This window comes from Dreissena polymorpha, chromosome 9 (assembly GCF_020536995.1).
Source record: "Dreissena polymorpha isolate Duluth1 chromosome 9, UMN_Dpol_1.0, whole genome shotgun sequence".
In the NCBI taxonomy this organism is placed as follows: Eukaryota; Metazoa; Mollusca; class Bivalvia; order Myida; family Dreissenidae; genus Dreissena; species Dreissena polymorpha.
In genome coordinates, this window is record NC_068363.1 from 94,446,303 (window position 1) to 94,467,050 (window position 20,748).

At 36.1% G+C, this 20,748-nt stretch overlaps 1 protein-coding gene across 3 annotated transcripts in view; it reads right to left on the reverse strand.

Moving 5' to 3' along the window:
* The window catches only part of LOC127844950 (ankyrin repeat domain-containing protein 50-like), a 492,344-nt gene that overhangs the window by 455,568 nt on the left and 16,028 nt on the right, over window positions 1–20,748 (reverse strand). For all 3 annotated transcript variants that reach the window (XM_052375516.1, XM_052375515.1, XM_052375517.1), the window contains exons 2-5: window positions 15,461–16,006; window positions 15,176–15,334; window positions 12,541–12,967; window positions 6,566–7,300 (exon numbers count right to left, since the gene is read on the reverse strand). In XM_052375516.1, the coding sequence (XP_052231476.1) occupies window positions 6,566–7,300; window positions 12,541–12,967; window positions 15,176–15,334; window positions 15,461–15,895 (1,756 nt within the window). In that variant the 5' untranslated portion in view covers window positions 15,896–16,006. The remainder of the gene's footprint in view (window positions 1–6,565; window positions 7,301–12,540; window positions 12,968–15,175; window positions 15,335–15,460; window positions 16,007–20,748) is intronic.

Here is a 20,748-nt window from a genome sequence, read left to right on the forward strand (position 1 = left end):
TATGATTTGCAAGCGAATTTAGGTCGTATAACCTTCAGAATCCAAGTACAGAAAACGGAAGCAAGATGGCTTATATTGTGTGATACTCAAATGCTTTGTTAAGTTATTTCTAGTTGTCAGATCGACCTGAAATTTTGTATTTGTGTTACTAATAGATTAATAATGATGTAGATGCGTTTTCTTTATGATCCGAACAGTTAATGTTTCCTTTAAGGTTACACCACACTAAATCATTTTGTATCCCTCCGTGGTCCATTCGAAAGTAGTGCCTATTTCTAAAGAGTTCCTTTTCTCTTCGGGTTTAAAAGCAATTTAGCGATGGCACCCATGCCTTTTGCAATTATTTCCCTCATTTATTGAAGTACGGGGATTTTGTCGAAATTTCAATTGTTAAACTCTGTTTTCCGAGGGTGCTTGCCTTTGAGCGAATTTTTCTTTCTTAGAAGTTGCGAGACCATATATTTCTGAGTGCATTTATTGAAGAGGACAGATTTATCTTTAAAATGATACCGGTTTTGCAAAATTTGATATATATGAAATATAAGAAAAATGCTTTATAAGTTGGCGGTTTTAAAATGGGACCCTATGGGAAATGGAATTAGTTTATTATAACCTTAAAAAAGCGCATATACCGAGTCTTCGGTGCCAATATTTAAAGAAAATCACTATTAAGATGGGTTATTTTATTGATTGGATTACTTTTAGCCGGAAATCATATGATTTATATAATAATGGATGTGTGTTCTACTTTTTTAAGGGAAAACGTGAATTTGCGGGTAAAAACAAGTAAAAACAAGAAATGTGTTTGTCATAAACACTATGTCCCCTTCTGCGCCGCTTTGATTTAGTTTTTTTGACCTTTGACCTTGAAGGATGACCTTGACCTTTCACCACTCAAAATGTGCAGCTCCATGAGATACATATGCATGCCAAATATCAAGTTGCTATCTTCAATATTGCAAAAGTTATTGCAAATGTTAAAGTTGGCGCAAACCAACAGACCAACCAACCAACAGACAGAGCAAAACAATATGTCCCCCACTATAGTGGTGGGGGACATACAAAAGTACGGACACCCGACTTTTGCGCCTCGGTGTTCACCCGATCTTGCTTAAAGAAACTTTCAGCACGTTTAACACATCAGTTATGTCCATTGCATGCAAATAAGTGTAGATGAGCTGCTCATTTCTTTGTTTTATATGATTTGCACGCGAATTTAGGTCGTATTACCTTCGAAATCCAAGTACAGAAAACGGAAGCCAGATGGCTTATCATGTGTGATACTCAAATGCTTTTTTAATGTATTTCTAGTTGTCAGATCGACCTGACATTTTGTATTTGTGGTACAAATAGACAAATAATGATGTAGATGCATTTTCTTTATGATCCGAAAAGTTTAAGTTTCCTTTAAGGTTACACTACACTAAATCATTTTGTATCCCTCCGTGGTCCATTCAAAAGTAGTGCCTATTTCTAAAGAGTTCCTTTTCTCTTCGGGTTTAAAAGCAATTTAGCGATGGCGCCCATGCCTTTAGCAATTATTTCCCGCATCCTTTGTGTCTGCAACATTTTGGTGTATTTCATTAGGAATTACGTTGAAAGATGAACGTTTGGGGTGCTTTTATTGAAGTACGGGGCTTTTGTCGAAATTTCAATTGCGAAATTCTGTTTTCCGAGGGTGCTTGCCTTTCAGCGAATTTTACTTTCTCAGGAGTTGCGAAACCATATACATGTATGTTTGAGTGCATTTATTGAAAGAGGACAGATTAATCTTAAAAATGATACTGGTCTTGCAAAATTTGATATATAGGAAAAATGCTTTGTAAGTTGGCGGTTTTATAATTGGACCCTATGGGAAATGGAATAAGTGTATTATAACCATATGTTCAGGAAAAGGTTCTCTGTTTAACGCGGTCAGGTTAGGAAACTTTTATAAACGGCGTGCGCGCCCAATATGTTTCAATTTGTAACGAGACCCAAACCGTCGGGAAAAGACATTGTGAAGAGTATACTATCACATTAAATAGCGCAGGTGGTGACAGATTCTGAAATATTTGGCTCAAAACACCGCTGCTCTTCCGTGTCTCAAAAACTAACAACATCGTGATTTCCACTGGCTTGTCATTGATGAAGAGGGTTTGGCAATGTGTGTATGATCTGAGAATGAAAGGCAGGAGTGTTGAAACTGGTTTAAATAAAATGACTCCATCATCCATTTGTCAATATACAATAAGTACTAATATTTACAAACAACCACTGTCACTGTGAATTTATAATGACTTAATTGGAATAAGAATTGCTGAGAATTATCAATATCCAACAATTAAGCGCTAATCTGATCCAGAAATATGTACGTTTTGATCAAATTGTAAAAAAAACTAATTGACAAATAGTTTTGAGGGAAAAAACTAATTGTTACAAAAAGCTTGCAGTGAAAACTAATTGACCCAAAATCTTATCTGTTGCCCTGTAATCCCATGGAAAGCTGATAACGTAACGCAAAATGAGTATTACATATTTAATAAATTTAATAAATTAAAACAAAAATGTTTATATATAGCCAGTCTATGAAAACTTCCATTACAGCATTTAGTTTACACCTATTTATTTAGGCTCGAATGCATCGAAAGCCTCATGCTTATTGAAACGCTCTGAAGTCCGTTTCCTGGGCTTAGAACCAGTATTTGGTGCCTTTGAGAGATATCTTAAGAACGCTCCCACAGTGGGGATCGAACCCGTGACCTTCAGATCGCTAGGCGTACACCATATCCATTACGCCAAGGCAATCTTAAAGCATTTGAGTTAATGATTTGCATCACACAGAAGAGGAAAATATTATTATACAATATTTCACACCAAACATAAAACCCATGACTCTTGCGGTTTCATAGACACATACGAAATGACGGACGATTAACATCAAGGTGTCCTTAAAGCTTCCCAAAAGCATAAGGTGCTCAGGTAAGCTAAAGAAAGACATATTGAAAAACATAAAGACATATTCAGAAGAATGACTGACTGACAATTAGACAGACACACACACACAAACAGACAGACAGACAGACATTCAGTCAATGTTACCATATGAGATTTGAACAATTACTGAGTCTTCTAAAAAAGTAAACATACATCGGATGCCACGATGAGTGAAGCTGTTGAATTCTGCCCTTATGTATGTAATATTAAGTACTAACATTCAGAAGAAACGTGTCTAATGAAAACATAATTTTATAGATATATATAAATATGACATTTTAAAAGAAAATACGTTCGCCTTACATACGTAATATGACAAGACTTATTTCCACACGAATGATTTTTCTCTTTTATTTGACTGTCAAAGGCACCTACAATGGTCGAAATCTTAATACATTTCCACTAAAGCCCGTTTAATATCCGCTATTGTCCCTAATAATACGTAACCGAATGAAATCTAAGGAAACAAGAGGGCCATGTATCGCTCCACTGATATTTTATGCGATAAAAACGTGCAATGCGCACGGGTTGAACTAATTATGTAAACAACGTCCTAGACTGGTCTGAGCATATGCAGAAATGTTTTCGATCTAGCTTTTGAACTGATGGGTATTCATATTAACGGCAATAAAAAAGCTTATACATTTTATTTCTTTTTATATATGGGATGATAAAGTTCCAAATGCCATTCTTGGCCTTTCAATAGACCATAACTCCTTCTGAAGAGTTTGTTTTCGTTTGAAAACAGGACTTCCGGTTCCAAAAAGAAGAAATTGATCATGATGAGCAATTGCTCCTTTTATCACAATGAGTCCTACCCCACCCAGCCAATTTTTAATAGTCCTTTACAATATTATTTCTCGTCTGCAATCTCTTCCAACTTGGGGCAGTCCAAAATGTTGCGTTTGGTAAAGGGTTAACATTTATGGATAGTTAACATGTTGGTCTACCTTTCACGCTCGACATGTATGCATTTATCTCTTATAATTTATATAATATAATTAAAAAAATATGTCAAGTGTATTTTGATAAACCTTAAGTTTGAGAAGAAAATAGTATATTCATCCCATAATGATTAAATAGCAAAAGTTCAACGACTTCCTGTGGTAATGTTTTTTGATGAATCAAATTTTCTTGAACAACTTTTTAATGGGAGCCTTTAAGGGATAAATATCGCCCCAGTGGCATTATTTGAACAAACTTGGTAGAGAACTATAAGATGTCACTACATACCAAATTTGGTAGCCCTATGCCAAATGGTTATGGACAGGAAGATTTTTAAAGTTTGCACAAAAGAGGCTTTATATAAGCATATGTTCAGTTTTGTGACTGCCGAGGCAGGGTCAAATTTAAGCCCAGGGGAATAATTTGAACACATTTGGTAGAGGACTATAAGATGTCACTTCATACGAAATTTAATAGCCCTAGGCTCTATAATTATGAACAAGAAGATGTTTTAAGTTTGCACAAAATAGGCCTTATTTAAACATATGTTTATTTTTGTGACCCCCGGGGCAGGGTAAAATTTAACCCCCAGGGGCATAATTGGAAAAATCTTGGTAGAAAACTTTAAGATTTTAATACATACCAAATTTGGTAAAAATAGGTCCAATGGTTATGGACGAGATTTTAAAAGTTTGCACAAAAAAGGCCCAATGTAAGCATATGTTCATTTTGTGACCCCTGGGGAGCGGTCAAATTTGATTCCACGGGCTTGATTTGAATAAACTTGGTAGAGGACTATTTGATGTCACTACATACCAAATTTTGTAGCCCTATGCCATATGGTTATGGACAAGACGATTTTTAAAGTTTGCCTAAAATAGGCCTTATTTAAGCATACAATGGATGTTCATTTCTGTGACCCCCGGGGCATGCAGGGTCAAATTTGACACCAGGGGCATAATTTGAACAAACTAAGTAGATAACTATTAGATGTCACTACATACCAAATTTGGTAGCCCTAGGCCCTACGGTTATGGACAAGAAGATTTTTAAAGTTTTCACAAAATAGGCTTTATATAAGCATATGTTCATTTTTGTGACCCCCAGGGCAGAGTCAAATTTGACCCCAGGGGCATAATTTGAACAAACAAAGTAGAGAACTATTAAATGTCACTACATACCAAATTTGGTAGCACTGGGCGCAATGGTTATGGACAAGAAGATTTTTTAAAGTTTGCACAAAATAGGCTTTATATAAGCATATGTTCAATTTATTGACCCCCAGGGCGAAGTCACATTTGACCCAGGGGCATAATTTGAACAAATTTGAAAGAGGTTCACCCTAGGAACATTTGTGAGAAGTTTTAACAGATTTGGACTTGTAATGTAGGAGAAGAAGATGATTTAACGCACGCACGACGGACACAGGACCATGACATAAGCGCCAATGGCCTCTGGCCAGTGGAGCTAAAAAAACTATAGCTAGTAGCAATAATAAAGCAATCAATCCAAAAATGATCTTTAAACGATTCCAAAATTACCGGTAATATATATAATATTATTGAGTGTATCCTCTACGACATTATGTTTTAATAAGTGTTACGTGCACCTTGAAGATAGCGGGTCCAAATATTAACAAGCAAATTCGTAGCATTGATATCCCCCGCAAGATATATTTTGTTTAAGATGGGTGCAAATCGGATGGATGAACATACTACGAGTAAAAAGCATTTTTTCAAGATACAAAGGGCCATAACTCTGTTATTAACAGATGGTGTACAATGCCATTTGGTGTACATCATCATCTTATACATATAAATATATATACTCATACCAAGTTTCTATGAACTCTTCCAAAGCACTTCCAAGATATGGCTCCGAACACAAAAGTGCCTACAGTAAAAAGCATTTTTTCAAGATACAAAGGGCCATAACTCCGTTATTAACAGATGGTGTACAATGCCATTTGGCGTGCATCATCGTCTTATCCATATATATACTCAAACCAAGTTTCAATGAAATCCACCAAAGCACTCTCAAGAAATGGCTCCGGACACAAAAGTGCCGGACGGACAGCCGGACGGACGGACAGCCGGACGGACGGACAGCCGGACGAACAGGCCGGCCGGACAACACCAAACCAACATCCCTCCGCCTCTGGCGGGGGATAAAAAGAATGAATGGCATGTTTAAGTCAATATTAGGCAACTCATTACTGGCATGTTTATCTTATTATAACACGTATCGTTTTACACTCCGTAGTTGGGCATGTATATTGCTTATATGTTATGTGTTTGCTTACCGTTACATTGCATTTCGAAATCTGTGTCCTCCTTTTGTGTCTTGATGCCTATGCTATCTTTAGTAAGATCTGCTAGGAGTGTTTTTGCTTGTTTCGAAAGTTCGGTCACACCAGCCTCTGTGGCAGAAGTAACAGCGTCACATCCTTCCATCGTGGCCGACTCTATGACCCGCTGTCCTTTGATCACGGTAGCCTTTACTTCCGTCACACCAGCCTCTGTGGCAGAAGTAAGCGCGTCATGACCTTCCATTGTGGCCGACTCTACGACCCCCTGTCCTTTGATAACTGTAACATTGACTTCCGTCACACCAGCCTCTGTGGCAGAAGTAACAGCGTCATGACCTTCCATTGTGGCCGACTCTATGACCCACTGTCCCTTGTTAACTGTAGTCTTAACTTCCGTCACACCAGCCTCTGTGGCAGATGTAATAGCGTCATTTCCTTCTATTTTGGCCGACTCTATGACCTGCTGTCCTTTGATCACTGTAGTCCTAACTTCCGTCACACCAGCCTCTGTGGCAGAAGAAACAGCGTCATGACCTTCCATTGTGGCAGACTCTACTACCCGCTGTCCTTTGATCACTGTAGCCTTGACTTCCGTCACACCAGCCTCTGTGGCAGAAGTAACAGCGTCATGACCTTCCATTGTAGCCGACTCTATGACCCACTCTCCTTTGATCACTGTGGCCTTAACTTCCGTCACACCGGCCTCTGTGGCAAAAATAACAGCGTCACGTCCTTCCATTGTGGCCGACTCTACGACCTGCTGCCCTTTTATCATTGTAGCATTAACTTCCGTCACACAAGCCTTTGTGGCAGAAGTAACAGCGTCATGACCTTCCATTGTGGCCGACTCTATGGCCCATTGTCCTTTGATCACGGTAGCCTTGACTTCCGTCACACCAGTCTCTGTGGCAGAAGAAACAGCGTCATGACCTTTTATTGTGGCCGACTCTACGACCTGCTGTCCTTTGATTACTGTAGCCTTGATTTCCGTCACACTAGCCTCTGTGGCAGAAATAACAGCGTCACGTCCTTCCATTGTGGCCGACTCTATGACCTGTCGTCCTTTGATCACTGTAATATAGGGAGGTATATTGAATAATAGAGGCGAAACCATGGTATTCTCATATGAACTGTAATCAATGGAGGTATATCGAATGACAGAGACGCGACCATGGTATTCTTATATGAACTATTGTCAAGGAATGAATAATGAATGATAGCGGCGCAACCTTGGAATTCTCATATGAACTGTAATCAAGGGAGGTAAAGTGAATGACAGAGACGCAACCATGGTATATTTATATGAACTGTAATCAAGGAAAAATACTGAATGAGGGAGACGAAACCATGGTATTCTTATATGAGCTGTAATCAAGGAAAGAATACTGAATGAGAGAGACGAAACCATGGTATTCTTATTTGAACTGTAATCAAGGCAAGAATACTGAATGAGAGAGTCAAAACCATTGTATTCTTAAATGAACTGTAATCGAGGCAAAAATACTGAATGAGAGAGACGAAACCATGGTATTCTTATATGAACTGTAATCAAGGAAAGAAAACTGAATGAGAGAGACGAAACCATTGTATTCTTATATGAACTCTAATCGAGGAAAGAATACTGAATGAGAGAGACGAAACCATGATGATGGTATTCTTATATGAACTGTAATCAAGGAAAGAATACTGAATGAGAGAGACGAAACCATGGTATTCTCATATGAACTGTACTCACGGGATGTATACTAAATTATAGAGGCGTGATCATGGTATTCTCATGTGAACTGTAATCAATGGAGATTACTTACTAAGTAATGACAAAGCACGACCCTGGTATTCTAATATGAACCATCATCATTCATATAAGCCTAGATAGTGACGAGACGAGATAAACAATCTGACCAAGTTTTATCTAGATTAAGTCATTAAAGTGTCCCGTAGAGTGGTAACAAGGTTTTTCAAAGATCTGACCTGCTTGCCTAGTGTTAAGACGCACGTGATCCAGATTTGAACTCGACCAATACATTATCAAGATTGAGTCATTAATATTTCCTATTTAGAGTGGTAACAATGTTTTACTAAGATCTGACCTGGTGACCTAGTAGTTTGACACACGTGACACATATTAGAAGACGGCATAGATATTGTCCAGATTTACATTCTTACTTAATTTCATAAAATTGGATGGAAAATAGAGCGAAAAGTGGACCACGCACACCGTACGACCACCGGACATAGGATACTTTTTTACTAAAATGTGACCTTGGCCGAGTTTTTATTAGAACCAATGTTCTGATCAAGAAGATTGGACTAAAATGTGACCCCTAGAGTGTTCTAAAGGTTAAACTATAGTCATTCATGTATAAGGAAAATGTTCCCCTTCATGTTGCGGCCATGTTTTGTGATGAACCAGAACCGTTTTTTTAACACAACTAAGACATCTTTGGAACAAATGTTCTGACCAAACTTTTTACCTCCCACGATCCAGTTTCAAACTCGGCCAAGATATTATTGCAACAAATGGTATACCAAGTTTTATGAAGATTGGTATATAAATGTGGCCTCTAAAGTGTTCACAAGATAAAAAGGACAACATACGAGATACAAGCGGCGAACGACGGGCAAAAGCCGATAACAAAAGCTCATTATGTTCAGGTGAGCTTACACTGTTACAGTATAGCCATATAGTAAGACAGGGTTCCCAGCCTTTTGTATGATCAAAATTCCCCGATTTTTCCCTGATGGAAAATAAAAATTCCATGATCATAATTTTTACTTATATCTTGTTTTAGACACCCTAAATAAATAGCAGTTGCAGACAATAACATGCATAATATTTATGTAATTTTAAAGCAAATGCATCCCATCTCGCCTCACAGCCATCCTTTCCTCGGCTTTTCATGTATCTTCATTGAATGTTTTCGACACAAGTCGGGAAAGTCTGACCAAACAAAATTCCCTGATTTTTCACTGATTTCAATAACTTTTCCCATTCCCTGACTTTTTCCTGACTGGGAAAAGTGAAAGTCTTTTTCCAGGATTTCCAGAATGGCTTCAATGCCTATAGATAACACGGTATTGTGGAGGATTTTATAGATTCTTTTTCATCCCCTATAACAGCGTTAAGGGGTATTGTGTCATTTAGTGATAATACAATTCAACAACTTTTGGTATTTAAATAACAATACCTATCTATAACAGGCATTTTCAAAATTTAAAAACGCTCTCAGTCGCTTGCACGTGTAATAGTGATATAAGTAATAAATAACACTCCAAAATAGTATTTACCGATGTTATTTATGAAAAAAATATATAAAAAAACAACAACATTGTTTCTACATGTGTGTGATTGACACGAAAATATTGTTTTTATAACTGGGATGATGGTTAAGTTATGCGGGCTTTCTGAAGCCGAGCGGGTACCGAAATCCCCAATGTTATTACATGCAAAAGTGTTATTAATTGTAGTAAACATTTCTGATCTGACATTTATCAATCATTATAATAATAACGTTTCGTTTATTGGCAAAAACGGCAAAAGCATTGCCTTGGGCCATTTACAAAAAATATAAAGATTATGGCCAAGACACACAGAAAAATATCATATATATACACACAGTCATACATACATAAATACATAAACCCACATATTATATGACTATTTTAAACATCAAAATATATACATCAAATAGGTATATTCAGAGTTCACACAGCAAGCAATGCATCACGTAAAATCGAAGCATTATAACAATATTTAGCAACGCTTCTGATTTTTCGTTTAGATCTAGATGACATGAAATTAATAAACATATTCATAGACGGCCAGGAAGTATTTACTAGGTATTTTTTCCTAATGTTAGTAAAAGCTGTACAACATAGCAAGAAATGGTATTCGGATTCAATAGTGTTTAGTGAACATAATCTACACACTCTATTATTGCGATCTACATTTCTGTATCTTCCCGTTTCGATTTCAAGATTATGAGAGCTCAGACGAAGTCTTGTAAGTGATATTCTTGATTTTTCGTGTGATACATAGTCTAAATAGTCCTCATATTCAAAAGTTCTTTTAAATTTACAGTAGTAAGATAACTTAGGCATATTTGAAATGGATTCTAACCATGTTTGTTGAAACTGGTCACGGATCCGTTGTCTCACTGAGGCAAAATTAATGCTGATATTAGAATTTTCAAAAAGATCATAACTGATTATGAGATTATAACTGAAAGTGCAGAACAAATCAGTTAAGTCATTTTGTAAATAAATTAAAGTTCAATAACGGGGATTTCGGTCAGGCTACACAAAGATCTGTGGGTTACATACTGAAGCTGCCAATATCAGACGCTTGCGGGGGTACCAAAGTCCCCTAAGTTGCCTCGAGTATTGGTGTTATCAGAAATAAATAACAGGTCTACGGTGGCATGTATCGATATATTTTGTGAAAAAAATTAGCATAACATTGTTTTCACTTGTTTCTGAATCAAAATAGCCATTGATAACGGGATTTAGTTAAGTTGCGCAAAGCGGGTACCGAAATTACCTATTATTTTAATAAACACTTGATATAATTCATGTTTAATACTACTAATCAATCTTTGTAATAAAAAGTGCTACACAAACAATAAGTTATTTTCTGAAAGAAATTCACGTTCTACGACGCGGCTTTCTGTAATTCTACATGGAGCTTCAACTCGCACTTGTCAAGACCACGTTTCGGCTTTGGAAATGGTATAAATGCAATGCCTTCATTTTATCATCCTTGATACCAACTGTTCGAGTTACATTAACCCAATTGACACAGTTTGAACATATTTCCTTTCGTTTTTTAATGAAACTCGTTGAACACAATGAGACTCTAGCCATTCAGTTTGTCTAGAAAATGGCGGAAAGGTCGTTAGCAACCGGCGCGCTCGATTAATCAATCGCTGATTGGTCGATGAATATTTAGATATATAAGCATATGATTGACAGGTGGCGAGATGTCAATTGCCCCGTCCCAGGAAGGTTGCTTAGTTTTGCAACAGACCGGAACTATTTTCGAACTAAGCCGAGATATCATTAATAGACAATAAATGTTCTGAGCAACGTTTTTGATGATTCCACCAAATATGAGACTTCTAGCGAGTTTAAAAGGTTTCACTACAGCCAAATAAGAAAGCCTGTACCGCCCTTTGGCAGCAATGTTTTTTAAACAGACCGGAATCATTTTCGAAAAATTCAGATATATCATTATAACACATGTTCTAAGCAAGTTTTGTGATGATTTAACAAAAACATATTACATCTACAGTGTTAAAGCCACACACCTTGAAATCAAGTAAATGTTAATCAATACATAAAGATTCAATTTGAAAGTGAGCAAAATTTTCATGAAATTTATAGCCTAGTTAGCAAGTAATTTATAAATTTTCAAACGGTACCACTTTTAAACCCAAAAGTTTTATTTCTATACGTCCATTTCGCCAAACGCGATTATTTTAAAGTTTTTAAGTGTAAAAAAGACGGATTTCTACTTTGTAACCTGCGGATATATTCTAACTGGCATAGAGAGTTTTTTTATAAATTGGCATAAATAAAATATGTTTCTTATTTATACTTAAAGTAACATTAATACCCAAAAATCAACGGAAATGTCGTGAAGTATTTCGTAAAATAAAGATACCTAATAATAAATCAATGGTGTTTATGGCAAAAGCCAAAATTTCAAAACGAGATGTTCTCTGGTAACATGGATGTTTGCAGATATAAAATGCGTACTTTTATTTCTTTGTGCCTCAATTAATTTCATTTTATAACCCCCGAATATATCTATTAATACGCAAAAAAATAAAAACTATTATTTTATATCTACAAACATCCATGTTCCCAGAAAAAATCTTGTTTTGAAATTTTGGCTTATGCTATAAGGGACATTGATTTATTATAAGGTATCTTTATTTTACGATATACTTTACGAAATTTCCGTTGATTTTTTAGTATAAATGTTACTTTAAATTTACTTTGCCAAATAAGGTGTGTGGCTTTAACAACGTTTCACTAAGTCATAAAAGGTAAAGTGCCACCCCAATCACAGCCAAGATTACCAATGGACCGGAACCATTTTTGAACTCAACTGATATATCAATGGGACAAACGTTCTGAAAAGGTTCCTAAGCTGCACATTAAATGTGGTTTTAAGAGTGTAAACAATATAACAATTTGATGACGCGGCGACCACAAACAGCCAAAGGTTATCACAAACGCTCACCGTGAGCATCTAATGCCCAGTTGAGAAAAACATACATGACCGCTTAATAATACAGTTTACTCACCTTCTAAGCCTCTTTCGTAGTCTTCTTCCGCCTTGTCATCAATTTTCAGTTGCATGCGCTCAATGTTAACTCTAGTGTGGTCTTCTATAAGTTGAACACTGCTTTTTGTCAGTGTGTCTATTTGTGTTATTGAGACACATGTCTTTGTCTGTATTGTATGTTCAGCTTTTGAAGTCTGATCTCCTATTCGTTGTTTACAATATTCTGTCCTGTCATATAGGGTCTGAATATTCTCATCCATTTTCTTTCCAATCATTTCTTCACTGTCCTTCATTGCTTCCTTAATTTTGTTAAAGCCTTTTTCAAGCGTATGCTTTGCCTTTTCAGAGAATTCTTCCTCAGCGGCATCTTTAACACGTTCAATTGCTTGTTTGAACTCTTGAATCAGATTGCCAAATTCAGTAAGAGGGAGGCGGTCATTCTGAAGCTACAATGGAAATGAAAAACACATGTTGTATTATAATAATATCTAATTTAAAGCAAGTGCAAAACTTGGGTGTTTGTCAAATTTATCTCAAAATTATGATGTTCGCTACTTCAAATTGACTACACACAAGGGCACAAAGCTACACCGTTGATTTATTGAATCAATCACCTTAATTAAAACGTAAATTACTCTGCAACAAGAAGTGTGACATACGCAAAACAAGAGGGCCATCGGGCCCTAAGGCGCTCACCTGAAAGCCAAAGGAACTAGACTATTCTGAAAAAAATGCAAGCTGATTCATGAAGATTATTTTGGACCAAAAACGTGACTTTTAACATGTTTTTTTTATATTTGACATTGTGACCTAGTTTTTGAGCTCATATGACCCAGCTTCAATCTCTGGCAAAATTTCATTGCAACAAATGTTCTGACCAAGTTTCATGAAGATTGGCCAATAAATGTAGATATTATACTGTCAACAAGTTTTCACTAAAGCCATTTAAGGACAACTGCCCCCCCCCCCTGGCGGCCATGTTTTTCAACAAACCATAACCATTTTCAAACTCACTCAAGTTATTGTTAGAACAAATGTTCAGATCAAGTTTCATAAAGATTGGATAATTAATGTGACTTCTAGAGTGTTAACAAGGTTTTGTAGTAAATAGCCATTTAAAGGAAAAGGCCACGCCCCCTTGCGGCCATGTTTTTTAACTGATCCCAACCATTTTTAAACTTAGCCCAGATATTATTAGTTCAAATATTCTGACCAAGTTTCATGAGCATTGGACCACAAATGTGACTTCTAGAGTGTTAACAAGGTTTTACCATACAGTAAAGCCATATAAGGAAAACTGCCCCGCCCCATGGCGGCCATGTTTTTCATTCAACTAGAACCATTTTCGAACTCGTCCAAGATATTATTGGGAAACATGTTTTGACCAAGTTTCATGAAGATTGGACTAAAAATGTGACTTCTAGAGTGTTAACAAGGTTTTACTATAGCCGTATTAGGAAAACTGCCACGCCCCCTGGCTGCCATGTTTTTCAACCAACCGAAACCATTTTCGAACTCGTTCAAGATATTATTAGCACACATGTTCTGACAAAGTTTCATGAAGATTGGACTAAAAATGTGACTTCTAGAGTGTTAACAAGGTTTTACTATAGCCATTTTCGAACTCGTCCAAGATATTATTGGGACACATGTTCTGAGTAAGTTTCATGAAGATTGGACAATAAATGTGGCCTCTAGAGCGTTAACAAGGTAAATGTTGACGACGCAAGACGACAAAAGGCGATCACAATAGCTCACCATGAGCACGTTGTGCTCAGGTGAGCTAAAAAGGGGGCTAAATGCCCCAGGAAGCTCACCTAAGACCCAAAACAAGGGATGTATTTGTCAGAAACATAATGCCCCCTTTTGAGCGATTTTGACCCATATGTTTGACCTTGAAGGATGACCTTGACCTTTCACCACCAAAAATGTGCAGCTCCATCAGATACACATGCATGCTAAATATCAACTTGCTTTCTTCAATATTGCAACTTTTTTGACAGACACACACAATGACAGACAGACAGGCAAACAACAATATACCCCCTCTTTTTCGAAGAAAAGGGACAAACCAATTCAATCTAGCTTTTTTTACCAGAGAGACTGAACAACAAAATGATATTGCCATTCATTTGTTCAATTGTTTTTGTTACAGATAATTACAAACATTCAAGAATCAAATATTGGATATGTTTCCAGACTAGATATTGTATTAAGTGTGATTGAATGGATAGCAAATAACGCATCTTTGATAAAGCATTCGCATGCTTGCTCTAAGTTTTGTTTGCGATGCTTGGTAATCCATATGTTACACATATTGCGTCTTTAACTAATATGAACTTTTTTTGTATGGGACATACGCAATTATACACACATTTTTATTATTTGACCATACTACAATGCATCTAAAGATTATACTGATCTCCTTAAGTAATATCATTTTCTATGTTTAAATCTGTCAATTGTACATCATGTTTTGATCGCCTATGCAAATAAAACCTTCTTTAGGCGTACTGACTTACAAGTGTGCATCATGTGTACATATCAATAATAGTCTCACATAATGACTGGTTTTTAAGCATTAAAAGATACAATGAGTTTAACATCTACGAAATTTGACCAAAAATGCCATAAAGAGAAATGTTTATACGTACATCAGTAAGCCTATTGAGGGCTATATTGGCACTCGTATCATGCGCCAGACATACTGGATCTGCCAGTAGCCTGGTCAAAATCTGGAAATAGTCTTGAAGTTCAGCATCTGTTGTCTTGCAGTTGGCACTGTGGCGTACATTTCTGCCTATTTGACGGACCTAAATAGAACATTTTGTTTTAAAAACAATTCATTATTGAACAAGGTAAACACATTTAAACAAAACAACAATACCACTGAAGAAAATTAGTTGTGATTGAAACATTTTAAAACATGTATTAATTACTTTTTCTAAAGGACATTGCTGGTCAGGCGGTGGAGGTGATAGCCAGGAGGGGGAGAGATAATTCTCGAAATCTGTGCAGTTCAATATTATGTTTATCACTGCATTAAAGTCTGATTCCTGAACCGATGACACGTAAGCATATCCTTGTGGAGGAAGGTAGCATTTGGCTATATCCCACCAGTTTGATTTCCAACCTTGTTCATTAGTGTTCTTCCATGAAGGACCTTTGAATCGGTGATATGATATTATACCAAGTTTTACTTGTTCAATATAATATTGCCCACAACTGCTACCAATTGCTGCGTGGACCTTTTTCATTGTCATTTCAACGAAGTTAGTCAGTCCTTCCTTCGTCACATTGAGGGCAATGCACGCCTTGAACCAGTTATTGGTCTCCCTGTCCTTGAAAATGTTGGTAGTTGCAGCCATCGTCATGAGACCACAGAATAGAAGTTATTATGACATGACAGTTTCATTATCATTAAGCATTCTCTGATCCGTTTTCAATCCGAAGATATGTTCTTTTGGTTGCCCTTCATTTTCCATCTACAAGTAAATAAAATTACTTTACGAAACCCATACATTGCATTAACAGAAATATAATATCACACGAACATAAAGCTTTTCATTTTATCACAACCATGATGTGTGTAAAGCCACACAACTACGTAAGAAACAAAATTAAATTCATTAAATGTTCATGTCTCAGGGGTCTCGCCAGTGGGCGAAGTGGGATGATTTGTTCGCCCATGAAATATAAACTTCATGTATAAATTTCATGAAGGCGATGTAACTTCTCCCCCTTTTAATGATTTGTTTGTGCCAGACATTGACCAAATAAAATCAATTTGATGTGGAGAATTGGACACAGGAGAATTCTCAGCCATAAGCTGTCCCATTTACAGGTCATGCAAAGTTGAACATTCAAATAAACAGTCGGAAGCTATTAGAGTACTAGAAATTGTTCATAGGTGATGCCTTGATTAATTACCTTGTGCTGGCTACCAATAACAATACTTTAGCAAAGGAATGATCAAATGGGAAGAGGTAACCTAGCACTGGCAATCAATATGGGGCTCATTTACAGGTCAGATTTGGAATCTCTGCTGTAAAATGAGATTTTAAATGAATTTTTAATTTAAAACAAATATTTGTAACAAAATATTAATTTGATTTAATGTTGAATTGCTTAAAATTTACAAGGAAGTAAAAAGATTATGAACATTAAGGGTTTTGTTAGAATTGAAGTTTTATTTGATACGCCTATACAGGAAAAAAATAATTAAAAGTACCAGCATAATCTACAATCAATGACAAATAAGAACTAGAACTTTGTCACAGAAGTGATGTATACCCCCATACGCTACATTGACACAGATTATTTATTCACAAAATAAGATAAGCTAATTTATGGTGATTTTAAAGAATTATTATGCCATTATCATTTATGGCCATTTTTTACCTTTGAACTCAAAGTGTAACCTTGACATTGGTGATATCTGTAATTCGTTCGTGCGTGCGACACACAGTCTAATGATGGTGAACAAACGTATTTTTAAATCTCACAATGAACAATAGTGTTATGGGATGGACAACCTCATTTATGGCCCTTTTTAGACATTTGACCTCAAATCAAGACCTTGAGATATCGACATCATTCTTTCGCGGGACACACTGTCCAATGATGGCGAACAAATGTGCCAAATTATTTCGAAATCTCTAAATGAACAACAGAGTTATGGCCCTGACAAGCTAATTTATTATGGCAATTTTTTACCTTTCACTTCAAAGTGTGACCTTGACCTTTGAGATATCAGTGTCATTCTTTTGCGTGACACACTGCCCAATGCGAACAAATGTGCCAAATGATTTTGAAATCTCACATTGAACGACAGAGTTATGGCCCGGACAAGCTGATTTATTGCCATTTTTGACCTTTGACCTCAAAGTGTGACCTTGACCTTGAGGATATCGACATCATTCTTTCCCATGACACACCGTCTAATGATGGTGAACAAATGTGCCAAATGATTTTGAAATCTCATATTGAACGACATAGATACGGCCCGGAGAAGCTCATTTATGACCATTTTTTTACCTTTGACCTCAAAGTTTGACCTTGACCTTGGAGATATTGACATACTTCTTTTCCGCTACACAACGTCCAATGATGGCGAACAAATGTGCCAAATGATTTTGAAATCTCTCAATGGACAAGAGAGTTATGGCCCGGACAAGCTCATTAATGGCCATTTTTTACCTTTGACCTCAAAGTGTGAACTTGACCTTGGAGATATCGACAAAATTCTTTCGCGCGACACACTGTCTAATGATGGAGAAAAAACTTGCCAAATGATTTAGAAATCTCACAATGAAAGAAATAGTTATGGCCCGGACAAGCTCATTTATGGCCATTTTTTACTTTTTACCTCAAAGTGTGACCTTGACCTTGGAGATATCCGGGTTATTCTTTCACGCGACACACCGTCCAATGATGTTGAAGAAATGTACCAAATGATTTTGAAATCCCTCAATAAACAACATAGTTATGGTCTGGTAAAGCTAATTTTCCGGACAGACAGACCAACAGACCGACCAACCTACCGACTGACCGACAACGTGACTCCTATATAGCCCCCATTACCTGTAAAGGGGGTAAATAAATGTAGGTTTTATACACTTAACATATCTTATTATAAATGAAATGCAGCCTTTTGAAATCTACAGCCCATTTCAGCCTCTGTTATAGAAATTAATTCAGCAGCTTATCAGTTATTACATGTACATAAATAGCATGTTAAGTGTTAAATATCATAAACTCAGTTAAATACATCAAAAACACAACATTAACACTTAAATGCGTGTGCTTGTATTTATAAATGTTGTCCCCTTAAGTGTGAAATGAGAGTTGTTTCTGATCAATTCAAATTGACATGAAGTAATGAGGGGTATTAAACAAGTGAAGAGTTGATTGAACGCTGAACAGAAACCACTTTTCCTTTAAGTTGCAGAAAAATACATGGATGTTAAACTAAGATCTATGACGCAAATGTACCATTTCTCCCAAAGATTTTACCAATTCTCCCTATTTTGGCTTTAGGGAGAAGTGACATCTCCCTAAATTTTGAGCCTAGCTAGACCCCTGTGTCTGTATGTTTAAATTATAAACATTATATCATTGTGATGCTTTTGTCAACAGCTGTTAATAGTGTTTGTTTGTGTTGTTCTTTTAATCTTGCTCACGTTTTTAAACAAAATAACAGTTATCATTCTGATTCGGAATAACTGTTGGTACAAAATTAAAACACATATTCCTCAAGTGCAGACATGATTTATTGTATTAATCTGACAGCGTACATGCGACAATATACATGATTATAATGGTTTCGCTCACAAACAACAAAAGTTGCACCACACGCTACAGAACAAAACTACAACAACTACAGAATGTGATGTAAGTCCATCCACGAACTTAAAAAGTACCATTTAAGTAGCCTTAGTCTAATGTTCAAAATTATGCCTACATTTAGGTTAACTGTAATCTTCGAAAACATTAATATAAACAAAATTATTGTATTAATATGATATAAAAAACACTTTCAACTACTTATTGTTTCGTTATTTTCATTTCACATATAAAACCAGTTATGGCATTAAACATTTAAAATGAGAAAATATTTTATATTTAATAACAATACTGGCAGGCATAAAATTTGAATAAATTACCCAATCCAAACTAACAATTTTTAGAACATAACATGTTTCAATGTTTAGCCTCAAATTCAATCTCATGATAGGCCTTAATTCAAGTTTAATATATCGATAGTTTCATCAAGATTGATTGATGCAAATTGAAGCTATTGAACTGTAACCATTTAATAAAAAAAGGATAAACATGTATTTATTTGTCAATAAGGGGATTATTCAAGGGCCATAATTAAGAAGCGCTTTTCCTATTGCGTGTTTTTATTTTGCAAAAACTACAATATTAAATCATAAACAGTTTCTTGTTGTGTGTTTTTTTTGTCATTCTATAATTATATTTTGTAAAAAGCAAGCTATGGAAATAGACTTTTCAGTCATTGTGCAATACTTTGGAAAACCCGACTTGGTACTGACAACACTGACCGTTTTGTTATCCACCCCCCCCCCCCCCAAAGTGTAGTTTCATTCAAACTACATGAAGAGCTTTGTCACAGACGTGACGAATACCCAACATACCGCATTGACACAGAATATTTTGCATGTTAAAATGCACTAAGTGACCCCGTGACCTAGTTTTTGACCTGACATGACCCATATTGGAACTTGACCAAGACATCATCTAGATACAACTTCTGACCAAGTTTGGTGAAGATTGGATAAAAACTACTTGAATTAGAGAACGGACAACATGCTGAATGTTTAAAACGCACTAAGTGACCCTGTGACCTAGTTGTTTACCCCGTATGACCCATATTCAAACTTGACCTAGACATTATCTGGGTACAACTTCTGACCAAGTTTGGTGAAGATCGGATGGAAACAACTTGAGTGAGAGAGCGGACAACCAATACGGACCGACAGACCAACAGACAGACAGACCGACGGACAGACAGACAGACAGACAGACAGACAGACTCACTCCTATATACCCCCCTAAACTTCGTTTGTGGGGGTATAATAATAATGTTTTATAAAAGATGTAATGGTGAAGGATTATAAATGGAACAGGTTTCTTTGCAAGAACAGATAAGTGAAAACTTAAATAGATCCAACAAATATTGATTGTTTGTTAAACTTAAGTATTGATTCAACCATTTCAAATCAGCACTTTTTCATAACAAAAGACAATAAAAATGAGATGAATTATTGGAAGAATCCAAAAGATTGGTACATATTTTAATACATACATAATCATTATAATTTAATATAAATCATTGTGTAGAAGATAAACTATGAGCAAACAAAACATACTCAAACTAGTGAATACACTAATGCTAAATACCATCGTATTACCGGGGGTATACAAAGATATCTTTATAAAATAGCATCACATGATACCAAAAACATATATAATTTATACAACTAAAATACTTAGTCTAACAAACAAATTCCTTGATTTGATATCCCCGGCCATATAAAGTTTGTTTTTGGATGACATCCAATTCAGGGTTGGCATATTGACCGGTCAATTGAGTATTGGAGGTCAATTCCCGGTTAAAACCGGTCAATACTGGTCGATTGGAAATGATAGCATTTAAACATCACAAACGAAGACTTTTCTATATTAAATCAATCATTATTCT